The sequence below is a fragment of the Monopterus albus genome, unplaced genomic scaffold, assembly GCF_001952655.1.
Source record: "Monopterus albus unplaced genomic scaffold, M_albus_1.0 scaffold223.1, whole genome shotgun sequence".
In the NCBI taxonomy this organism is placed as follows: Eukaryota; Metazoa; Chordata; class Actinopteri; order Synbranchiformes; family Synbranchidae; genus Monopterus; species Monopterus albus.
The window spans coordinates 622,012-642,128 of record NW_018128103.1 but is presented as its reverse complement, the minus strand read 5'-3'; the positions used below and the strand labels follow the sequence as shown (position 1 = coordinate 642,128).

Below are 20,117 nucleotides of genomic sequence, written 5' to 3'. Positions count from 1 at the left end.
TGTCTAATTCGAAGGTTTCTACACTATCCACTAAATGATTTTGAATTCACTTTAAATTTAATGCAGTTCTGCTGACTCAACAGACAATGCCCCACATCGACAGACTGGATATAAATACACACGGAGAAACACACAACGTATGAAACACACAAAATCATAGTTATTTCAGCAAGCGCTGGGGGATGAAAATAAATTCAACAAATCTAAATCTGTACAACCCCCTCTCACGCATACTCACACAAACACATGTAGAGACGCACACAGATTTTATGTTGCTATTCCTAAAGTAAGTTTACGTTCGTTGCGTCAGTTTACTGCGCTCTGCTTATTTTCATCTACGTAAAGAGCGTTACGGTCACTGGCGACGTTTTTCAGCTGGTTAGCCAAACATCTAAGGAAAAAGAGATGAGCAGGAAAATGAGACGAAGAAAATGAGAACTATTGATTTAAAGCTAGAAAAAAATACGACAGGAAAACGTTCCTTTTAGGTATGTAAGCTTCTTTTTGAACGTTGTATGAATGTGCTTGTTAAATCTGCTAGCTATGTTTATGAATGACTCTATGGGCATAAATTCAGCGTCAGCCAACACTGGTTAGTTATCTGGCTGGCTAACATATTAGCTTCTGACAAGCTACGACCATAGAGGCTAAAAACGCTAGCTGGGTAGCGAGTTGTTGATAGGAATCCCAGGCTATCCTTTTCACTGCTGTCCGCTAATATTGTCGGTGTATTCTCTTACATTACTTCGCTTCATTTGATACTATTTGCTACTACATTTTGCCCAGTTAGCTACTTCGAAATTGTTCAATGAAGCTAACATTGTCAAGCTACTTTGAGGCCAAACATAAACTACTGCGGCCTAAACCTAACTTCTAGCATTGCCTAGTTATATTGCTAGTTTGACATGAAATAGCATCGTAATATTTTCCAAAATAGACTACCAGCTGACGTCAGGTGGCGATTGCAAGCATATAGTTTTCACATTGACCAGCCGCTACTCCCACAGTGAAATGTGCTGCAGCCGGATTAGCTAATACTAGCTTTACTAGAACTGCTCCTTTGGCCACACATCTGATCAGCTCACGGATTTCTGTTCACAGAATCGAGAAAGTGACAGCTTGCGAAGCTCTTGAACAAGGTTGTGGTTTACATTCTCTTAAACTGGCTTTTAAGTATTCACCAGTGCCCAAAGTTATCTTCAGAAGTGAGTAAGAGGTGGTGCAGTAAAGCTAACCATTCGAGTGTGGGTGGTGAGACAAGGCCATATTGACACAGCCAGATAAGCTGTATTCCCCCTAAAATCGCACCAAGAACACGGTATTGCCTCCTGATTAGAGTTTGAAATTGGCAGGTAGATCATGAGGATATAAAGGCTTTCTTTCTCATCAGGGCTTTCAGTTCTTCACACGTTACCAAGTATAGACGACTGTAAGGAGTCACTGATACACTAATGACATAGCCTGCCCGGAAAGGGCCATGCATTTACATTTTGTATGTCACACACTGTACTATCAACAAGCTTAACAGAGGACAGAGACAGAAGGGGTTGTGGTGATTTGGTGTAACATCACTATTACATAGAGTAAAGTAAACTGTGAAAGGCCATATGTTGCTGTTGACTGAAAAGCCACTGTAGAGTTGTTTGATTTGGGTCAGTAATGCTAAGAACACTTGCTGCATGATAATAACCAGTGTGAGGCCAGGCCTGTTGCTTTTAGTTCATCTGTCAGGAAATGCACAGAGGAAGTTTTTATTTGTAAGTAGCTCTGACATATTGTTGTCAAGTGGCTGAGGGGAAGTGGTGTTTCACGAGTCAGTGCTCAGGCTTCACACAAAAGCAGGTGATGTATAGACAATAGAGATGGGCAACGGAACAGTGCCATCACCGATGGCTGATAGGCATCATGATGGTTAGCCACCATCCTGATGTCAGCAGTGCCAGTGACACCCATAATCTTGTTAGCACAGCTCAGTATGGAAATTATTCGTGTAGCAGCTTCAGCTGATCGTAGCTGTTTCTGGTTGAAATGACAACCGGCGGCGCTCATCACTGTTAACCAGTGATAACTCTGTGACTTAAATTGATGACAGGGCAAAATGAAAGTGGCTGTTGTCAGGTTTGTGACTTTGATGCAGCCCATGGACAATCAAATTAAAGAGGGATCACTCTGTATCACCACTTCTTTGTCGTTCCGACTCCAACAGAAGGAGACGTCTTCACAGGTGAAACTATCAGCTATCTCACATGTATGTACAATGGGAATGTAGCATATTCTGCGGGATGGTTTATATGCAAATGGTTATGAATATCTGTCATCTTTTACATTATATTACACAAGAACAAATCCTGCACTTTCCTTAGTGTTTTGTTTCTTTCACCCAGAGTACTGCCAGATGGGCAAAGGGGTACTTTTAGCTGACCCCGCCACAGCTGATGTCATCATCCATTGCGATGTTTTACTGTAGACATTGTCGGATGTCAGTTCCAATAGAACATTTCTAATAGACATTGATAGGAATTGATGGGACTTCTGTGAAAGTTATAAACTTTTCATAAGTCAGCTAAATTCAGACTCTTCTTTTGCTGAAGTCAAAGATGGTGTGTGAGGGTGATTGTTCCTTTGTTCCTCTCACATTGCACAGGCCTAACCCTTTCTTATAGAGTATATAGGCCATAGAACAGCATTTATCTTTTTTTTTTTTTTTTTTTTTTTGGCTACGAGTTGCTCAATCTGACAGATGTGATCTGCTACAGGTCAAGTAAATAAAGGCATACAGTCAGAGCTGTGGTTTATAGTCTCATAAACTGGCTTTTAAGTATTCACTAGTGTCTGAAGTTATCTTCAGTAATGAGTGTGTAGCAAAGCTAATCATTCAGGTGTGGGTGGTGAGACAAGGCCATGTCGACACAACCAGATAAGCTGTGTTTCCCCTAAAATTGCAGCAAGAACATTGTACTGCCTCCTGAGAAGGGTTTGAAATTGGCAGAGTGATTATGAGGATAAAGAAGGGGTGGGCAAACTTTTTGGCTCAGCGGCCACATTGACTTTTAAAATTTGACATACGGCCTGGGCCAGCACCAGATGCATACATATCAAACATAAAAATATAAAAGGCATTACAGTGTTAATACTTACATTCACTTTTAGTGGGAACAGTGTTGTTGATCACCCTTTTTTTGCCAGTGCATCGAAGTCTGGTGTTAGTTTTGTTGTGGCAATTCTCAGAATAGATCTGAGGTGTTCATCACTCAACTGGGAACTGTGGGGTGCTTTGTTGGTGTTCATCACAATAAAAGTCTGTTCACACACATAGGTAGAGCCAAACAACACCAGAATCCTCTGTGCCATCTTCTGGCTGTTTGGAAATTTGGCTGCACTTAATGAAGCATAAAACTCATCCAGTTTAAGAGAGTTGAACGTCTCCTTTAAGACAGTCTCACATTTTAGATCAATCAGTGCAACTCCTGTGGCGCCGTTTCAGGGTCTTGTGTGAAGGGACATGACACCAGATGAAGTGATTTGTCAATTTTTCCAAAATCGGACGACCGACGGCAGAATTTTCCGTGCAGGTCGTCAGGTGATTTCCTGTATTTTTTCACATGTCGAGGGGCCTCTTTCAGTGTAGCCAGTGTGGTGAAATGAGCAGATGACTTATTTGACATTTGCTTTGAGAATAAAGCTAGCTTCGTTTTGAAGGCTCTGACGTTTGTGAACATTTTGTGCAGCCTTAAAAAGTATTAAAAAGCCTTAAATTCTGATTCGAGAGGTCTTAAATATTTTTTGTGACATTACCGCAAAAAAAAAAAAAAAACTTAAGTCGGAGATCCAACGCGTTGTTTCCAAAAATCCCGCTCCACTACGCAATGTTTTGCACTGCGGTTATTTGAACGTCAGCCTTCTTCTTCTGTTTCTTTTATTGGCAGTTGCTAACAACAAACAGCTTACCTTGCAGACCGCCAATAAAATGAAGAAGAAGAAGTATTTTTCCCCGTAGCTCGCTGTTGCTAGTGTCATGACCAGAGAGAATGGGTAAATGTAAGTTTAATTATAAGTGGCTTCAGAATGATGACTTCTCATGGTGGTTGAAGCCGGTGCCTGAAAATGTCTTCAAGGCAAATTGCATCGTATGTCGCAGACGTTTTAAACTCGGCACAATGGGCATCAAAGCGGTGGAATCGCACACGCAGAGCGGGAAACACCAGGAGTATGCGAGAGCCCACGGTAAGAGTTCGATTCAAGGTTTCTGCTCTACTCATTCTGCTAGCAAAGATGTCACCGTGAATACTGAGGATCCTCAGCCTACAACGCCACCATCTGACCTGCGTGTAGTTGTTGGCTCTACGCCAACACTAAGAGCGGAGGTAATTTGGGTGCTGAGGACGGTAACAGGCCATCACTCATTCAGGTCAAATGACGGGATTGAGGAGGTTTTCAAAGCTATGTTTCCGGACTCTGGGCTTGTGCAGACATTTACATGTGGAAAGGATAAAAATTGCAGATAAATCAGAAAGCAAGGAAAGGCCCCCTGGGCTCTTTAAAGAACTTGAAGACATTGTCCTTGGCCTTAGGTGAAAACAATATTGAAGATGTCTGGTGTTTCAGTAAAATCCTAAAATAAAACATATAAATGTGAGGATGTCTACATTGTCTGGGCAGAGGATTGACCTCTTTGCAGTCAGGGATTCCACTCCTGCTGGTTTAGAGGTGAAATGAGGACTAAGGCTGGTTCACTATGAGCCAAGCAGCAGAGATGTCACATTTCTACAGTTTGTGTTCTGCCTGTTCAACGGCTGTTTCCAAAGCTGCTCCTGCACTCTCCCTGACTGATTGATTAGGTTCCACCATGATTACAGAGCACCGTGAATGCTGACTTGAGGCTCTCCATTCACCTGATTGTGTGTTTGAGTGAGAGAGAGAGAGAGCTATAGACATGGAAAAACAAAGTACAACCACGGTATCAGACTGTCAAATTCTCTTTAGGTTCCCGATGAGGGAAAAGCCAAAGTTCCCTGCTGTGCACAACAACATCTTGCTCTTGTTAGAAACGGAAGTGCCAGGCACAACGAGGTAGTGTCTTATTGGCAATTAATGCGTGGTTTACATGTGTGGTGGACCATGAGGGGGATCTGTACAGATCAGAGATCAGCTATGATCTGTTACACCAGATGATATGTTAAATGATATGTTTGTATATTTTCTAACCAGCTTCCCTTGTACAAATAGAGAACCTATTATTTTGAGCAAAGATGTTTCTGTTCTACGAGCTAATTTGTGTCAAGTTTACTGTGGCCTTAAAAGGACCCTTTTCTATTAAAGGAACACACTTCTCTGAGGAAAAACATTTAAAAAGGTTGAAATCTCTGTAACAGAGGTCGAGCTACCGACCAACTCGGTCTGTGTTATGGTTCAAGCTCCACAATCTATGGATCCCCACCCCATGCCCCTCGGGCTGTCACAGAACTGACTTGGTCAAACCTCAGGTGGTTTATGAGCCACAGACATGCTCCAAATACAGTGGTGTGACAAAGTGTTTGCCCCCTTACTGATTTCTTATCTTTTTGCATGTTTGTCACACTGTAATGTTTCAGATCATCAAACAAATTTAAATATTAGTCAACGATAACACAAGTAAACACATCATGCAGTTTTTAAATGAAGGTTTTTATTATTAAGGGAAAACAAAATCCAAAACTATATAGCCCTGTGTGAACAAGTGTTTGCCCCCCTGTCAAAACACTGGTTTATCGCACCTGAGTTCAATTTCTCTAGCCACACCCAGGCCTGATTACTGCCACACCTGTTCGCAATCAAGAAATCACTTAAATAGGACCTGCCTGACAAAGTGAAGTAGACCAAAAGATCCTCAAAAGCTAGACATCATGCCGAGATCCAAAGAAATTCAAAACCAAATGAGAAAGAGAATAATTGAGCTCTATCAGTTTGGAAAAGGTTATAAAGCCATTTCTAAAGCTTTGGGACTGCAGCGAACCACAGTGAGAGCCATTATCCACAAATGGCGAAAACATGGAACAGTGGAGAACCTTCCCAGGAGTGGCCGGCCGACCAAAATTACCCCAAGAGCGCAGCGACAACTCATCCAAGAGGTCACAAAAGACCCCACAACAACATCCAAAGAACTGCAGGCCTCACTTGCCTCAGTTAAGGTGAGTGTTCATGACTCCACCATAAGAAAGAGACTGGGCAAAAATGGTTTGCATGGCAGAGTTCCAAGACGAAAACCACTGCTGAGCAAAAAGAACATAAAGGCTCGTCTCAGTTTTGCCAGAAAACATCTTGATGATCCCCAAGACTTTTGGGATAATACTCTGTGGACAGACGAGACAAAAGTTGAACTTTTTGGAAGGTGTGTGTCCCATTATGTGTGGCGTAAAAGTAACAGCGCATTTCAGAAAAAGAACATCATACCAACAGTAAAATATGGTGGTGGTAGTGTGATGGTCTGGGGCTGTTTTGCTGCTTCAGGGCCTGGAAGACATGCTGTGATAAGTGGAACCATGAATTCTGCTGTGTACCAAAATATCCTGAAGGAGAATGTCCGGCCATCCGTTTGTGACCTCAAGCTGAAGCGAACTTGGGTTCTGCAGCAGGACAATGATCCAAAGCACACCAGCAAGTCCACTTCTGAATGGCTGAAGAAAAACAACATGAAGACTTTGGAGTGGCCTAGTCAAAGTCCTGACCTGAATCCAATTGAGATGCTGTGGCATGACCTTAAAAAGGCAGTTCATGCCCGAAAACCTTCCAATGTGGCTGACTTACAACAATTCTGCCAAGATGAGTGGGCCAAAATTCCTCCACAGCGCTGTGGAAGACTCATGGCAAGTTATCGAAAACGCTTGATTGCAGTTGTTGCTGCTAAGGGTGGCCCAACCAGTTATTAGGTTTAGGGGGCAAACACTTATTCACACAGGGTTTTGTAGTTTTGGATTTTGTTTTCCCTTAATAATAAAAACCTTCATTTAAAAACTGCATGATGTGTTTACTTGTGTTATCTTTGACTAATATTTAAATTTGTTTGATGATCTGAAACATTACAGTGTGACAAACATGCAAAAAGATAAGAAATCAGTAAGGGGGCAAATACTTTTTCACACCACTGTATATATATGTATATATATTTTCCATTGGCAGCTTGGTCTTAAATTTCATATAAGTTGGTCTTAAAAAGTCTTAAATTTAATTTGTTAAACTCTGTAGACACTCTGCTTATTTGACATTTGCTTTGAGAATAAAGCTAGCTTGGTTTTGAAGGCTCTGACGTTATTGAACATTTCGTGCACAAACTGATCTTTCCCTTCTAGCTTCACGTTCAGCTCATTCATGTGTGTCAGTATGTCCCCAGCAAAAGCTAAATCACAAAGCCAATCTGTGTCACTCAGCTCAGGAAAATCGTCAGCTTTCTCAAGTAGCTCCAAAAATGAGCTAATCTCCTGTTTGAGCTCCCACACTTGTTGACATACTTTCCCCAAACTTAACCAGTGGACATTAGAGCGATAAAGCAAGTCCTGGTGATCAGCGTCAGTTTCTTCAAGAAACGGCGAGTCACTCTTCTGCTTGATAAAGATAATTTTTTCAAATTTGTTCTTGCTCTCAGGACACAACATACCTGCTGTCTCTACCATGCACTCTTTGAGAAACTCCCCGTTGGAGAAAGGCTCGCTAGTCTTTGCTAACATGAATGCCAGCAAATAACCTTTGTGCTTGATTCTTGGATGGCAGTTTGTCAGATAAAGGTGTTTTGCTAAGCCTGCAAACTAGCTGCCAGCCTCTGAGCAGTAGCCGTCCGTTCTTGCGTTGACTGGTTGTTAGCATAATTAGCAATCCTGTACCAATCTTCGGCGGGCCGGATTAAAAGGACCAACGGGCCGGATGTGGCCCGCGGGCCATAGTTTGCCCACCCCTGGGATAAAGGCTTTCTTTCTAATCAGGGCCTTCAGTTCCATATACACTCAGATAGATCTCACTTAATTCAAGGAAGAATGTTTTGCATTTTATTATGTAATCTGATTTTAGCAGGTCTTGAAATTTTGTTGACGTTTCAGGCTACCTCATTTGATAAACTCAGCTGAGCATGGTTCCCACATAAACAACAAAGTTCTCAGGCAAACAGCTGATGCAGCAGTCAAAGCTGTCATACATACTGTAGCTCAGACATCCCTGTGAATTCCACTGTCGGAGATTTTATCCTTGGCCTTTTGTAAAATATAATGTCCTGATTAATGATGGAATCAGAACATCAGTTTCTACAGTAGACTAGGTGTCTGCAAAGTGTTTATTTTCTCAGAGAGCTGCTTTGACAAAGTGAAATCATTACTAGTTGCATTTATTCACAAGATTCATTAAAACAAACTAATCCCATGACTAAACCACCTCAATAAGCTAATTGTTTTGTGTAACCAGTTATTAAATACCAGTATCAAGTGCTATTTAGAAATTGTATAAACAAGGCTTTTCTTTTAACTTCAGACAATTCCAGAGGATCATCACACAGGTTTTCTTCAGCTTCAGACGGTATACTGTAGGAAACAGGAACTGCTAATAGACCTTAATTTGCTGAAATGTAAAAAATATATAGGCCAGAAAAAAGGCCTCAAAAGAGGAATGGGACTACTGTTATCTTGTGAGCCATGTGTTGGAGAACCTTGGACTGGGGTATAATTTTTTCTCTGAGCTACAGATGCAGATTTCAGTCATCAATAGTCGGCTACATTAATAATTGGTAATCTATTAGTCTTTATCATTTTATGAAATACATTTTTCATTATAAAACAGTTTTAAATACTGATGTGTTCTCCATAAAATTTGAGTAAAATGGGAATTTAAACAACAGATGAAGTAAACAGATTTCTTGAGTTATGAATTAAACAGCACAGAATAATGATGTTTATGGCCAAACAATGGCCAGTATGATAATATGCAGACCTTATGCCAGTGGTGGCTTGTGTGTTGTTCACTGTAGGTACTGTAGTAGAGCTGCTGGAAACACCTGCTCAGCCGATGGCCTGCAGATGTCCCAGGATGCACAAAATACTGTTGCTAACTTTATCAATCCAGAAAATCTTTAAGCGTTTACTGCCGTTGGTAAAAAAAAAAAAAGCACCTATAGCCTACTCAGAGCAGGGAGGTGTCACTTACACAGTTAATCACTTTAGTGTTGATTCTGTTGGGAGCATGTTTAATTAGAGTAATGCATGTCATTAGCAGCTCAGCTACAGTGGTGCTGTCTGACAGTAGCAACTTCATTCTGCAATGTTCATCAACACAGCTGCAATGGTGTGGGTGCAGAAAACCACACGGCCAACTACAGTGCCTATAAAAAGTATTCATCCCCTGGGAAGTTTTACCCTTTTATTGATTTTATAAATCTGTTTAGATTTAAACTGTGGGGTGACTGTGGTTTCAGTGGGTAGAGCACTTGTTTCTCAACTGGAGGATCGGAGGTTCGAATCTTGGTGCCTGCAGTCTACATGTTGAAGTGTCCTTGGGCAAGACACTGAATCTCGTTGCCCCCGATGGTTATAGCCATCGGTAGAGTTGGTGCCCCAGATGGCTGCCTTGGTTCTGTACTGGAAACAAATTCCTTGTGTGTAACATACTTGGCCAAATAAAGTTGATTATCACAGTTATGGTCAATATAATGTGGCTTTTTTGACAAAAAAATTCCAAAAAAACCTCCTTAATGTCAAAGTGAAAACAGGTTGGTGCTAGTAGTCTCACAGTTAGTGAAATGGGGATCACCAGAGTGCACTGAATGTGTCTCAAGTGATTGGGTCATTCTGTTGAGTTCACGTTGCTCTGCCTAACAGGGGTTCAGGGGTCATGTTGTTCCTGTTACTGACATCAGAGGAAACGTGTCAACATGCTCAGCGTCATCCGCCATCACTGTTATTCTTGTTTGTGTGTCCTCCATGTCATTACTCTGAGTAAGCAGTGGTCATGAAGCTGTTGGACTAAACTGTTCTTTTGAAGCTGAGGGATGGATCTGCATCATTGACAATACTGGAAACAACCTGTACCTACTGTATGCAAGTAGCTCTGAGCTTTGTAAAGCAAGTTCCTGTTAAGTGTGTTGTCTGAAAGAGGAAGAGAGGTGGCTTGTTTAACATTATTTACCACTGTTCAGCCAGCCTTACAGAAAACTCAGCGGTGGAGCTGTTAGCCGCCAAAGTATTGATAAGTTCAAGTGGGATAGATCTTCTTAAATTTATAATAAGGCATCACTGTTAATTTTATGCCTACAGATTGCCCTGTGACTAAGTATTGCAAGTCAAAAATGGCACACGCATATTACAATGGGCGATTGTGGTTCAGTGGGTAGAGCGGTCATCTCCCAACCAGTGAGCTGGAGATTTGAATCACGGTGTCAAGAAGGAACCAATACATTTGATCTCAGACTCTTGATGGAAATACATTTTTAGATGTCATGGTTTTGACTGCCTGAATTTACCTGACTTGATCTGAAGCATTTAAAATATCTGTAATTACCTTGCAGTTATATGCAGTCACTAGTGTACAAGTATTCAGACCTTTTTGCCTTGTGAACACTTTATTGTGGTGTTGATTTAATTTTAAATGCATTAAACTGTTGTTTCTGCCCATCAATCTGCACTCTTATAATGACCATCTGAAAACAGGTTTTTGCAATATTATATATATTCTTGCAAATAAATTAAAAATCAAACACTGAAATTTATGATTTACAAACCCTTTGCTTTGATACTTCAGACTGTGGTCAGGTGCATCCTGTTTCCTTTAATTATCCCAGAGATGTGTCCAAAGCTTGACTGGAATCCACCTTTGGCAGCGTGACTTGTTTGGACATATTATTTTCTCTGCCACACCTCTGTTTTTTTAAGAATAAACTTTATTTCCAAGTATTATCAAAAATAAAAGGAATTTGACTCCAGCCCAGTGGCTACTGATGTGCACAGCAATAAAAAACAAAATAAATACACAATATATACAAGTTAAAGAGCAAACAGAGACTAGCTGTTCAAGAGTGCAATAGCCTAGGGGAAGAAACTGTCCCTGTGCCTGGTTGTCTTGGCACACACTGACCTGTAGCACCATCCAGAGGGGAGGAGTTCAAACAGTCTGTGTCCAGGGTATGAGGGGTCTGTAGTGATCCTCTTCGCCCTCCTTTTGACCCGTGAGGTGTACAGGTCCTCCTTGGAGGGCAGGCTCATGCTAAGTTTTTGTCTCAGATTTGGAACAACTAAAAGTGTTCAATTTTTTTGTCCTTTGGTGTGACACCCTTAAAGCACTTTTTAATTGAAAACTGTATGCTAATGTGCATAATTATGTAAAAGTGTGCAAATGTGTCTTAATTAGTAATGACAGGTTAACTAGGAATAGCGAGGTTATTAACTGACACACAAGACTGGAATCAAGGCTGAATCCTTTGGTGTGTCCAAAAATGTCCACTGCTACCACACCTGTACTGTCACACCAGAGGACAAGGTCTCTTTAAGAAGAGACAATTTTCAGTGTGTTAAAATATAATGTTGCTTAAAAATTCAGCTATTTTTTGCAGAAATTTTGTAAAGTGTCATAAAAATGAGTATAAAATGTGATGCGTTTCTGCTTTCTTTGTGTGAGATAGAAAACACTGAGGGTGAGATATGAGTGGCTGGAGAAATCTGAATACATTTACTATTCACTGCTGAAAATAATCAGTGACTTGTCTGAACTGGAGCAAATTCTCTGTCCCGCTTGATTCATTTGTCGGGTAATGTTGAATCAGTAAAGGCTTTGCTACTGTACCGCCTCTAAGGAAACTGTGTAAAGCATCCGATCAGAAACAACTCTTGAGATTAGATTGTTTTAAAGCTAAGAAAAACAAAAACTAACAAACTGAAATTAGTTTCAAAGAAAATTTGAAATGAATTTAGGTATTAAAATGATTTTTACTCCCTGTTTGTCAGCTACCTATTGTTACAGCCTACCGGTAATAAAAACCAGCACATGCATTGCCATTAGCTAGCATGTTACAGCAAGGAGAACAGGAAGAGAAAAGGAAGGCCTTGAGTAGAGGAAAAGCAGGGAGAAGAGGATGGGTGAGGATAGACGGGATGTGAAAGGAAAACGGAGGAGAGAAGGAAGGAAGGAACTGGAGTAGCCAGGGTGAGTGTTAGCCTATTATTATAGGAGGAAATTCAAAATACTAGAGAACTTATCCTGTCCTCCAGGAGGAAGATTTGGTATGATTTTCTGCTAGATAGGCTAGTTGCAGATTACTTGGTTGCTGTTATGAATTTTAAAATGTAAATGGTTAAACTTCCTTTGTTTTGTGCAAAAAAAGTAATTTTGTTAGGTTTTCAAAACCAGGGAATCAGTTACTGACAACCTGTTGGCCTGCTGTCTGATCCCTCCTTTATCCATCAGTTGTGGTGTCAGCGGAGCTGTAAAAACATGTCCCGGAGAGAATTTGGAAAAGGCCCAGGAAAGGAGTAATGAGGGAGCGTAGGTCACTAAAGCAGTGTTGGCCTTTGACGATCCAGTATCAGAAATGACTTTGCAGCAGGCCATTGAACAGATTCTCTTTACAGCTAAAGGTCCTACAGGAACAACAAGAGTATTTGCAAAAAATACTGGAATGCCCAATGTTTAAGGAGGCAGAGTCTGAAAAGACAACGGACGAGCCAGAAAAAGATGAAAAAGCTAAATGCTGTGCAAAGCAAACATGGTCATAAGTGGCCAGTGACACGGCTTTTATGGGTTATTTCAGACAAAACTTAACACTTCCTCAAAGAGCCAAAGTATACTGGTTCCTAAAGCTTCTCGTAGAGTATCATCTGAGGGTATAAGGAGGTAGCTGCCTATAACTGCAGGTTATTATTCAGGAGGGTTTGGGGTCTTGTCCTGAAGTAATGACATGTAAGAGGGAAGTCTGCAGGGAACTCTATTCGCAGGTTCATGGTAGTCAATTACTGAGTATCTCTGCCAAAAAACCTCAAGCAGTGTTTGGAGCTTCAGTACGTTTCAAATATGCCACTTTAGTGTGAGAGGTTAAGCTGTGGTACTATGTCCAGGGGTTAGGATGTCGTGGCCTTCAAACAGTGGCACTAGCCTTATATCTGCAGTTTAATCTGCTGGCTATTGTGGTGCTAAACACAATATCCAACGCAAACATTTTTCTTTTACATAATTTGACATCAGCAAAAACAAACACTAGTACAGTTTAATACTAATGCATATTTTTGAATCTGCTGAAAGATTTTGTCCTCAGGGCTTCACTATACTCTGGGGACTGGTCAGACATCAAACAGAAAAACTTTGGCATTTTACTTATTAGTGTCAGAAAAACCCAAGAAAGGTGAATCTGTCTAAATGTGCTGTCCTGTACATGAAATATGAAAATATTGTTTAGACTTTGTGAATGCAATCTTTTGTTTTGTTTTTTTTTGTCTGTCTGTCTTTCAGGTGGCACATTGAACCCTCAGCACACAGTCTTCATCGCACCCAGGGGCCAGAGTTTCACTTGTTGTTCACTGGGATCATGTAGTGGTGTGCCAGATTTATCAGCAACTGACAGTGAACAAGTTGCAAGGTCTAATATTTATAGGAATGTAATTTAACTAAGACATATGGCAATAAATCACACAGCTGAGGTATTTGGCCATAACCGAATACCACATGTAAAAAAAGGGGAAATGCTGAAGTCCTCCAAGGCTTTGTTATAAACCCAACGCATTCTGTTGACAAAGTCAGCTGTGGGGTTGGGTACACTGGTGTAATGCAGAGAACAGGCTATTATCATGGTGGCCCGGTATGGCTGAGCCTCAAGCTGTTGTAGTTTCACAGAGCATGTTAGCATATGGCTAACTGCGTATGGTGACTGATCAGGCCATTATCCTTCTCTTCTCAATTACCATATCTGGCCCCTACACGGGGGTATAAACCTGTTTGTAGTGGCACCCTGTACCCCATCATTTTTTCATTTTTCTTTTCATTTAGTCATCCATATACCCACCCACCCAACAAACACTAACTTTTGCTCCACCTAAGCTCTGGTTCTTTTTGAGGGCCTCCTCTTTTTCTCTTTTGTGAATTCATCTCCCATCTGTCCCAGTTCACCTTAATCTGTTACATCTTAGGCCCCGCCCCTGTTTAAAGTCAGACCACAACCCACAGTCTGGCTCAGTGTAGTCTGCCCTGAAGTCTGACAGTCAAGCCGCTAGGCAGTTGTTTTGGTGGTTGTTTGGTTGCATGGAATCAGCTTAACCGTGGAGAAGCCAGGCTACCACAAACTGATGGACTTTGACAAGCGTGGAGTAGGGGGAGGAGGGGGCGGTGGAGGAGGAGGAGGAGGAGGAGGAGGAGGTGGTGGTGGTGGTGGAGTTGGAGGGAAGGGGGAGACAGAGGAGGGGAAAAGGATGTCTGGCAAAACAAGCAGTCGATCAGTGCACAGTGGCAGGGGTGCTGGAGCCAACTCTGGGGTTCTGATGGTTGGACCAAACTTCCGGGTTGGAAAGAAGATTGGCTGTGGGAACTTTGGAGAGCTGCGACTTGGAAAGAACCTGTACACCAATGAATATGTTGCTATCAAACTGGTAAAACTCCATTCTCTCTATAGTGTACTGTAGGGCAGCACTTAATATTATGATGACTATTATCAGTTCATTCAGAAAAAAATAATTGAATACATTTTAAAGTAAAAAAATTTTTTTAATTAAATTGTTCTAAAATATTATGCAAAACATTTTTAAAATGTGTGTATGCGTAGCCCAAATATGTTAGTATTTGTCATAAAAACTGGTACTATGAATTTTACTGCTTTATTGTATGAAAAAGAATTGTACTAATTAAAACAATCTTCCTTTGCAGGAGCCAATCAAGTCGCGAGCACCACAACTCCACTTAGAATACCGCTTCTACAAGCAGCTGGGAAGTTCAGGTAAGAACTGCCATGCCTTTTGTTGGGCTTCCTACTGTGAGAATCAGTGGTGTTTTAACTAAAGGGCAAGGGGCTAAATTCCTTTCATTAGTAGCCACAAATGCATATTCAGTGATTTACTAATACAATCAAGATTACAGATGTTTAAAACCTACTCGTGCATGTCTCGTTAACGTTGGGGTGAAGCAAAATCAGCGATTTGCTTCTAAGCACATTATACTTTAGAAAATAGTTACTGAAAACATGGAAAGACTGAGAATTATGAAGTGCTAAATTGTGGAGTTAGACCCTTAAAACAGTTTTTCATAACATAATGCGTGGCTTGATGACACACTGGAGCCATCCTGAAACATAACACCTCCTCCCAACACTGTAATGGTATAAAAGCTAGAGTGCACAGAGCTCTACACCTGCATTTGTTTTTAGGGGCACAATAAGAAACTTCACAGCAACAGTTATGTTTTTTTTTAAATAAAAAACATTAATGCTGCTGCTTTGGTATTAAGCAATGACCAAAGTCGGAGCACATGAACCGTGAATGTGCTGGAGCGGGTCTAAACCGAGCATAGTTGTGGGGGACATAATGGGTTTTTACTCGAGGGGTTTATTGCACATGCGGTAATGAGCACAGGTGTTGTAAACTTCATAAGTTTCACTTTCACTTGTCCTGGGCTCCCTTTTCTGTTCTGCGTGTGTGTGTAGGAACTGAGCACCAGTTTGCTAGCTAGCTATGCCTTCGCCCCGCAAATGCATCTTTCCTACACATTCTCCCTTAATACATTTATGACGAGAACTGGTGGCATATTTGCAGGACGTGGTTTCAGTGTCTTCACCTGACACTCCCCAGGCATTTCAGAGCACAGAATACTCCTTATTTTTTCATGATTTCGAAAGCAAATTTTATATATTTGGTGATATTTTTAATCATTCAAATTTGGCTGGGTGGTTAATAACACAGGGCAGCACAGCGGCGGTTAGCACTGTCGCCTCACAGCAAGAAAGTTCCAGGTTCGAGTCTGGGTCGACCTGATGACTTTCTGTGTGGAGTCTGCATGTTCTGCCTCTGCCTGTGCGGGTTCTCTCCAGGTATTCTGATTTCCTCCCGCTGTGCAAAGACAAGCAGTTTAGGTTGACTGGCGACTCTGAATTGCCTGTAGGAGTGAGTGTGGGTGGTTGTCTGTCTCTAAGTGTCAGCCCTGTGATAGACTGGCGACCTGTCCAGGGTGGACCCTGCCTCTCACTCAATGTCAGCTGGGATTGGCTGCAGTAAACACCAAATGCCCTTTGAAAATGTATGACACTGAGGGCAAAATGATGTTTAAACCGTGAAATGTATGATCTGTTTGAGTCATAAATCTGAAACTGACTTTAGATCAGTGTATCATGTTTATGCGTAAATGTAGCTGTATTTATTTCCTGCTCTTTCTTTCACCATTTCTCCATCCAGAGGGTGTACCCCAGGTGTTTTACTTTGGACCATGTGGTAAATATAATGCTATGGTTCTAGAGCTATTGGGACCCAGCTTAGAAGATCTGTTTGACCTCTGTGATCGAACCTTCTCTCTAAAGACTGTACTCATGATAGCTATACAGCTGGTAAGACAAACACCAAAAATGATTTTTCACCATATTGAACTGCAGTATTTTACCTTTGCTCTTTTTAAATAACCCACCTTTGCATTGTTTTTAATATATTTACTTTTTTTTCTCCCTTAGATAACACGCATGGAATTTGTTCACACACGAAGCCTGATCTATCGAGATGTGAAGCCCGAGAACTTCCTGGTGGGCCGACCTGGCTCCAAACGGCAACACACTATCCACATCATAGACTTTGGTCTGGCGAAAGAATACATTGACCCAGAGACTAAGAAACACATCCCATACAGAGAACATAAAAGTCTGACTGGAACTGCTAGATATATGAGCATCAATACACATCTGGGGAAAGGTGAGCTGCAGTTGAAGTAACATAAAGCTGTTGAGGCCGTAGTGAATAAAATTTGTCGTTCTCCTAGCAGTGCTGTTGTAAGTACCAGACTGGATGTTGGAGTGTAGCGTAAATGTTTCTGGCATCAGTGTTGAATTTAAAAGCAGTCAGTTCACCTACTGATGCTTTTGTTGTTCTGTTATTTTAGAGCAAAGCAGGCGGGATGATCTGGAAGCTCTAGGCCACATGTTCATGTACTTCTTGCGAGGCAGCCTACCCTGGCAGGGACTCAAGGTGAAGAGACAGCTGACCAGGGCTGCATCTCAAGTCTCTGATATGATATGATTACTCCTCGATCCTCACTCGACCTGGAAATTGTTCTGGTCAAGCAAGGATCGAGGATGTCTCAAGATTTAATCTGCTCTGAGGAGCGAGGAAGCTGCTGGAGGAGTCATGAGTGAGGATACATGAGAACAACAAGTCTTCTAGGGACTGACGCACCCTTTTATCGGATATCAATTGGTGATTAGACATTTTAGATGAAGGATCAGAGAAGAGGACATCTCATGTCTGTATAAACTTGTTTCCTCAGTTTATCTCTCCTCGCACTTGCATCTTACGTGGGCGGGACTAAAACACAAGAAGATATAAGTGAGGGAACATTGATGCATACTGTATAAGAGACTTGGGATGTACCTCAGACATCTAGTGTGTTCATCGCTTCAGTCATTGTTTTTCCCCTGCTTTCTCCCTGCATGTGTGGGCCTCTGTCCTGACTTTTGTTTGCTTTGTATTCATCCATTATCTGTTAAGAATAAATTCTTCCCTGTGTCTTGTCATTAGGCTGACACTTTGAAAGAACGTTATCAGAAGATAGGAGACACAAAGAGAGACACACCAATAGAAGTCCTTTGTGAGAGCTTCCCAGGTTTGTATACACACCTTTACAAAAAAGCTGTACTTCTGTGCAGCTGTGGCATACACTGCATGCTGAGGCTAGGATTTGTTGATCAGATTTTGTCTCTCTCTGTGTTGGTTGGGTGCCTGTGCGTGGTCTCATATGTGCATGTCTGTGTGTTTTTGTACCTGTGTGTATGTAACAGAAGAAATGGCCACCTACCTGCGGTATGTGCGTCGGCTAGACTTCTTTGAGAAGCCTGACTACGACTATCTGAGGAAACTCTTCACAGATCTCTTTGACAGAAACGGATACATCTTTGACTACCAGTATGACTGGACTGGAAAGCCACTGGTTAGTGTACAGTGGGTTTTATGTGTTGCACACACAATAAGCTGTCTGAGGAGTGTCTGGGTAAGGTCAGGAAAAAAACTGGGTAGATGTTTAGACAGTGAGGTTTGAGTTTACAGGGTTTCTGCAAATTCTTAAAAGGTCTAAAATCCAATTTATGACGCATTAATGTCTTCAGTGCAATTGTGATGGGTCTTAAAAATTATTGGGCATGCCTAGTAGGTTAAGTGGATTATTTTAACATTAAGTTGATGTTGCTTCTGTAATGTCACATTACCATCAGTCGTGCTGCCTCTGGTACACTGATTTCTTGTCGTTTTTTCCTCATCACTTCATGTTTATCACCCTGTAATAAAACTACAAAGCCAAACCAATTTCGAACCCATAACATTTGCAAGGGTGGTGCTGCATGTGGGATAACATAGCACGTCTTCCATAAGTGTTTGCTTCCATTGCTTTCATCAACCTGACACGGAGAAGGGTAAGTTTAATGAGATGACGAGTGAAAACTGTGCTTTGAGTGCTTGGTTGAAGCCTGGTAAACTAAATTAATTTGAAGCTTACTGCACTATGTGCAAGAAAATGCTGAAATTAGGAACTTTGGGCATGAAGGCATTGAAGTCACAGAAAAACGTAACTACTGTTAAAAACCTCTGAGTAACACTGAAACCACGGCCCGGTCCCAGATGACCCAGCCTCTACAACACCAGTAAACAACCTCTAGGCAGTGTTTGGATCTGCATCAGCCTTAAAAACCGCTGTGATTTAGACGACACATGGTAGCTGTCTAATTATTACTTACAAAGTAATTCATACGTATACAATATGATTACTGAGCTGATTTTTCTTCATGCCCTTCCTATTTTTTTGCCAACATGGATATGAAATGAGTCTTAAACTGCACTCACACTGGTCCAAAAAGGTCTTGTCTTGATGAAATTTGCAGAAACTTTGATTCAGCAGGTTTGAAATTTGACCAATATATGATGTGCCATATATTATTATTGATGATTTGATATAATTCCTTTTTTTATTGCTAAGAGTTTATTGTGTATGTTTCGTTTTTCTGATCCCATGCTGATCTCACTTCTTGTGTGTGTAGCCCACTCCTATTGGTCCAGTGGCCAGTGAGACACCGCTTCAGACCAGCAATCGTGAGAAAGTAGCACAGACCAAAAACCAGGTACAAACACTCATTCTGGACAGATATGATCTCATTAGTGTTGCCCAACATTTGGAACAGATGCACTGGTTTGCCAAACACACACACACACACACACACACACACACACAGCAGGCTATGTGAACTACCCCTGCCTCTTACAGTACTACCCCTCAGTTTTTATCATTTCTTGTTTGCTCCACTTAAGTTAACGTAACTGGCCTTGTTGCAGGGATAATTTGCTTGGTTTCTTTGTCAGTCAGAACTAAAGCTGACAACAAATGTGCAAACATTTCGGCAGCAATCTATAGTAAGGAGTTTAAATCCAGAAGTTAACCGACTAGATAAAAAATCTCTGTTACCTTTTATAATTATTGTACTACTTCAATGCCATGATAGTTAACTGTAACAATGTAGTTATAGTACCTGTGTAAAATATGAACACCCTCTTGGAATTTTTCATGGTTTACAAAATTTACTCACGATGGACAGTAGATGTTTTTTGAAACTGATCAACAGAATATCTTGTATACCCTCTTGGTCACCCCCTGTAGGCTGAACAGGTGACTGCAAAGTTAATTGTTGGCCTCTTCACAGAGGATGCCAGTTGTAGTCAGACTGGACCTACAGCTGGCATTGTGGACTCCATTTACATGGCCTCCCTAGAATCACTGAGCAAATCATTGACAAAATTGTACTGGGTGTATATACTGAGCATCACTGTCCAAGTTGTGGAGCAAACCTGCAAGCAATCATGTTACGGTCTTCCATATACAGTGGGTATGGAAAGTATTCAGACCCCCTTAAATTTTTCACTCTTTGTTATATTGCAGCCATATGCTAAAATCATTTAAGT

The 20,117-nt window shown here is 41.3% G+C and overlaps 1 protein-coding gene across 4 annotated transcripts in view; it reads left to right on the top strand.

Moving 5' to 3' along the window:
- Positions 1–296: 296 nt before the first annotated feature.
- Positions 297–20,117, top strand: part of LOC109971385 (casein kinase I-like) — a 32,218-nt gene continuing 12,397 nt past the window's right edge. The window contains exons 1-9 of one of the 4 annotated variants that reach the window (XM_020619600.1): positions 297–488; positions 13,447–14,576; positions 14,851–14,920; positions 16,368–16,516; positions 16,637–16,871; positions 17,059–17,144; positions 17,694–17,778; positions 17,957–18,102; positions 19,202–19,282. In XM_020619600.1, the coding sequence (XP_020475256.1) occupies positions 14,277–14,576; positions 14,851–14,920; positions 16,368–16,516; positions 16,637–16,871; positions 17,059–17,144; positions 17,694–17,778; positions 17,957–18,102; positions 19,202–19,282 (1,152 nt within the window). In that variant the 5' untranslated portion in view covers positions 297–488; positions 13,447–14,276. Of the gene's footprint in view, positions 489–13,446; positions 14,577–14,850; positions 14,921–16,367; positions 16,517–16,636; positions 16,872–17,058; positions 17,145–17,693; positions 17,779–17,953; positions 18,103–19,201; positions 19,283–20,117 lie in introns of all 4 variants that reach the window. The other 3 variants (XM_020619599.1, XM_020619602.1, XM_020619601.1) reach the window with 3 other exon arrangements.